Source organism: Homalodisca vitripennis, chromosome X (genome assembly GCF_021130785.1).
Source record: "Homalodisca vitripennis isolate AUS2020 chromosome X, UT_GWSS_2.1, whole genome shotgun sequence".
Lineage (NCBI taxonomy): Eukaryota > Metazoa > Arthropoda > Insecta > Hemiptera > Cicadellidae > Homalodisca > Homalodisca vitripennis.
In genome coordinates this window covers 5,077,483-5,081,882 of record NC_060215.1, presented here as the reverse complement: position 1 = coordinate 5,081,882, position 4,400 = coordinate 5,077,483, and the positions used below count along the sequence as shown (strand labels likewise).

The window sequence follows — 4,400 nt, the reverse complement described above, 5'->3', positions numbered from 1 at the left end:
ACATAAAATTTAACTTTTTTTGTTAATTATAGATGAACTAGTAGTGTTTTTCATATGTTCTTGTTAAATGAAATATTTTAATTTGTCTAATATTTCAAGTTTAAAAGTTTTTTATAATTTTAAAAGTGTCATTTAGGAAAATATATACAAACACTGATACTTACAGAAAACGATTATCCAGCCAAACACACGAAATACATTTTGTTATTTTGTGATACTATAAAGATAATTGATATTCCTAACGTTGCATATTAATAAAATGATTTATATCAAACAGTGAAAGAAATATATTGCAATTTATGTTCAATCTAATTTTATATATAATTCTTTTTATGAATTAAATAAAAAACATGAACCTAAAAAGTGAATATACAGAACTGGTGATATATATAATGCTGTGTAGACTATGGTTCTTAACTCTAAATAAGAGATGAACGCCGAGGCGGATATCCCATATAAAGATTTTTTTGGAGTTTGCGATGCGGCAGAGAGCGGACGTGTGCTACACTGTGCGCCAGACATAACCTCAAATGTCAAGTACAATACGTTTACTGTGCATTTATTTGTGATTTAATTATCATTATTGTTAATTTTCAACCATATTATTAACTTCAACGTTACTATATTCAAACAAAGTGTTGTGAAATTTATTGATCATGGAAGACTGTGGTAAGTGTTTAAAATTGTTTACTAAAACAGCTGTAAAAGCCAAGATGAATTGCAACGATTGTAAAACGGCCTTTTCATGCTAAATGTATCAATATGACTCCAGAAGACACTCAGTATTATAAAGATGTACCGTTTTTATAGCACATATTTTTAAATTTATATGGAGCTAATACTTTATAAATTAAACAAACTTTTCGGAAATACTTGGTTTATTCCGAAATTCAAGTTTACCAAAAAAATTAACAAAGTTTACAAACTTTTGATTCGATTTTCTTCAAAACTTCACACAATCGAACAAATCTAATTAAGAGTCTGATTAAAAATGAATTAAAATTAAAATGAAACTAAAAATTTATACTTCTCAAAAAATGGTTTAAATTAACAAAATAAAATAAAAGTTCTCTTCTCAAAATACTCAAAATCAATATAACACAAAACTTGATATTAACTTTATGACCAAAATTTAATTCACAATACTTCAAAAAATGTAATTAATTCTCAGACTCTGAAAGATGGGAAACTTTAGAAATTTTAATTACAACAGTATAAAAAATCAAAGATATTAACTAAACGCTGGTACGGGACTTACTACTTTGAAGATTACGGAGGCTGATAGGGATTTAATACGCACTGAAGAAAAATTAAAAAAAACTTGAATTAAATTTACACGCGATAAAAAAATGGAATTACTCTAAATCCCACACTATAGGGTTAGAGGAAGAGCTGCGATTCTCAAACAGGACCTTGTCGTCGTGGCTTCAAGACTCGAACTGAATCCTCCAGCGAGCCGGGAGGAACGCATCACCCGATACGTCACTGACCGATCAGCTGATTGCCGGTCCAACTGAACAAACAAAGTCCCCGCACCGCGTCTAGTTAATAAGAGCCTACTTCCTACCGCGATTCAGCATAAATGAATTTGAACTATGGTACAAAGATAATGAACTGATCTGGAGATGTGAGACATGTTCTCAGGAACGTAGAAAAAGTATGGTTCTTGAGTCTAGGCCTGAGTCATCAGTCACCTATGATGACATCTACAATCTTGTGCTTGACCTTAGAAAAGACATAAAGAATACAGAGACTAATTTAAATAAGTCTATTGAACTTTGTTTTGAAGAGCTCAAAGATACTAAAAACCTTGTTAGTAAGCAAAGTGAAGAGGTTGCGAGTTTAGTTGAGCTGGTCAATACTCTTAGAACAGAGAATCTAGAACTTAAAAAAAAGGTAGCCTCGCTAGAGTGTAGGATGGACGATGTAGAACAGTACTCTAGAAGAGAGACTATTGAAATCTACGGTGTGCCTGTCCAGCCTGGAGAGCAAGTTCTGGAAGTAGTGAAATCTGTTGGGAGGGCTTTGGACATAACCATTGAGGACTCAATGGTCAGTGCCTGTCATAGGCTGCGTGTGAGGGAGGAGTCTGGAAAACCACCCGGCATCATAGTGAAGATGACATCTCGCATGGACTCTGAAGCTGTGTTGCAGAGACGGCGGGTGAAACGGAACTTCTCGACCCACCACATTGGCCTGACTTCAACACCTGCCTCGCCCATCTACATCAATGAGAGTTTGAGCCCTGGAAGACGTCGACTTCTGAACGCCGCCCGTGAAAAGAAAAAAGAAAAACTCTACACCTACCTCTGGATAAGAGGTGGGAAGATCCTGATGAGAAAAGCGGACGGAGGAAAAAGTGAAAGTTATCACCAGCTTAGACGACTTAGCCAAATTGTAAGTCACCTCATTCCAGCCTTTATGCATTTATACTAGGCTTTCATTTATTCATGTTTTTCTATAAATATATACTTTAGTATTATAATGTTCACTTGGTTTATACGTTTATTTGTTTTGTTTGTTTTGTGTTTTCAATATTATGTATTCATTAATTGATTTATGTCCTGTAAATATCGGTGATAACAGATGCCAACATAATTAAAATTCTAAACCAAAATATAAGAAGTATGAGGAAAAATTTTGACTTGCTCGTAACTGATTTAGATTCGTCTAAAATATTTCCTGATTTAATTGTGATGACTGAAATCTGGATAAATAAGTGTGAAATGGACCATTACAAAATTAATGGCTATAATTCGTTTAGCAAATGTTATGAAAGTTATAGAGCGGGGAGGCATTGCAGTATTCGTACGCGACTCATATTATTGTTCCAGTGTGACAGAGAGAGAAGATATCAAATCAGCTGATGTATTGATTTTCAATGTCAAGGTCAACGGCCTAGTGAACTTTACCGTGATAGCCGTGTATCGTCTGCACACTAGTAGGCGAGCGGATTTCACGCAACAGCTGAGTGTTTTGTTGGATGAGTTTAATGGAAAGAATATTGTTGTAGTAGGTGACATGAATTATGACATTTTAAATCAAAGTAATGAATCCGACCACTATTTAAGTATGTTGGCTAGTAAGGGATTGTATAGTTTAATTAATGAACCTACTAGAGTTGTTGGAAATTCAGCGACTTGTATTGACCATGTTTTTGTTCGTTTTTCTAATGGAAAAGTTAGGCCTACTAAATACGAATTTACTTCGCATTTTTTTCATTACAATATAACTGATCATTCAACGGTAGTTTTTTCAATTGAATTCCCTAATAGTGTAACATGTAATGATGAAATTTCAATTAATAAACTTGATTTTACAAAATTGGAGAGAATGCTGGAGTTAACAGACTGGAGTGAAGTTTTTTCACAGGAATCTGCATCACTTGCTTTTGAATCTTTTTTTAAAGCTTTACAAGCCGCATTAAAAAGTTGCCAAACTCAAATTAGTGTTAGGAAAAAGTTTGATAAGTTGAAACCTTGGACAACTGATAATCTATTACATAGAATCCAAAAAAGGAAAAAAACATTCAAACTATTAATGAAGAGTCCTTCTAATGCTAAACTAAAGAACTATTACAATGATTTTAGAGCAAAATTAAATATGGATATAAAATTGGCGAAAGAAAATTTCTTTCAGTCTAAGTTTGACGTGTTCTCTAAGGATTCTAAAGCACAGTGGAAGGTTGTAAATAGCCTAATTGGAGAAAAACGCCTCAACAGTGAAATAAACGAAGTTATTGGAAGAGAGGGTATTGTTACTAGTATCAATGATATAGCCAATGAATTCAACCACCATTTTCTTGAATATAGCTGATAATTTGAGGGAAAAAATAGATAACTTATATGTAGACCAAGTGCAATGTTATAGAGATACATTTGTTCAAAAAATACATTTTAAGACATCTTTTTATATGATGCCAACATCGGAACACGAAATTTTGACCATAATTAACAAGTTAAAAAATAATAAATCTCCTGGCATTGATTCTATAGGTTCTACATTGTTGAAGAGAATCGCTCCTTTTTTCCTTCATGTGTTGGAATATCTTTTTAATTTTAGCATAGAAAGTGGCGAATTTCCATCCAGTCTTAAGAAAGCTGTTGTAATACCTATTTTCAAGCGAGGTGATTGTAGGCTTCCTGATTGTTTCCGTCCAATTTCTTTACTATCGGTTTTCAGTAAAATCTTTGAAAAAATTGTTAAAATACGGATAATACATTTCTTAGATAAAAACAAATTTTTTAGCAAAAACCAATTTGGATTTCGAGAGAAACTCTCAACCGAAGATGCTCTAATATCATTTACTGAGGAGATCTTTGACTCAATAAACAGTGGCGAAAAAACCTCGGCGTTGTTTTTGGACATCACTAAAGCTTTTGATACAGTGGACCATAGCA

At 33.2% G+C, this 4,400-nt stretch overlaps 1 protein-coding gene across 1 annotated transcript; it reads left to right on the top strand.

The window, feature by feature from the left end:
• Nucleotides 1–1,659: 1,659 nt before the first annotated feature.
• On the top strand, nucleotides 1,660–2,436 carry LOC124368613. The gene has a single exon (XM_046825853.1). The coding sequence runs from the start codon at nucleotides 1,660–1,662 to the stop codon at nucleotides 2,434–2,436; it is 777 nt and encodes a 258-aa protein (XP_046681809.1).
• The last annotated feature ends 1,964 nt before the right edge of the window (nucleotides 2,437–4,400 follow it).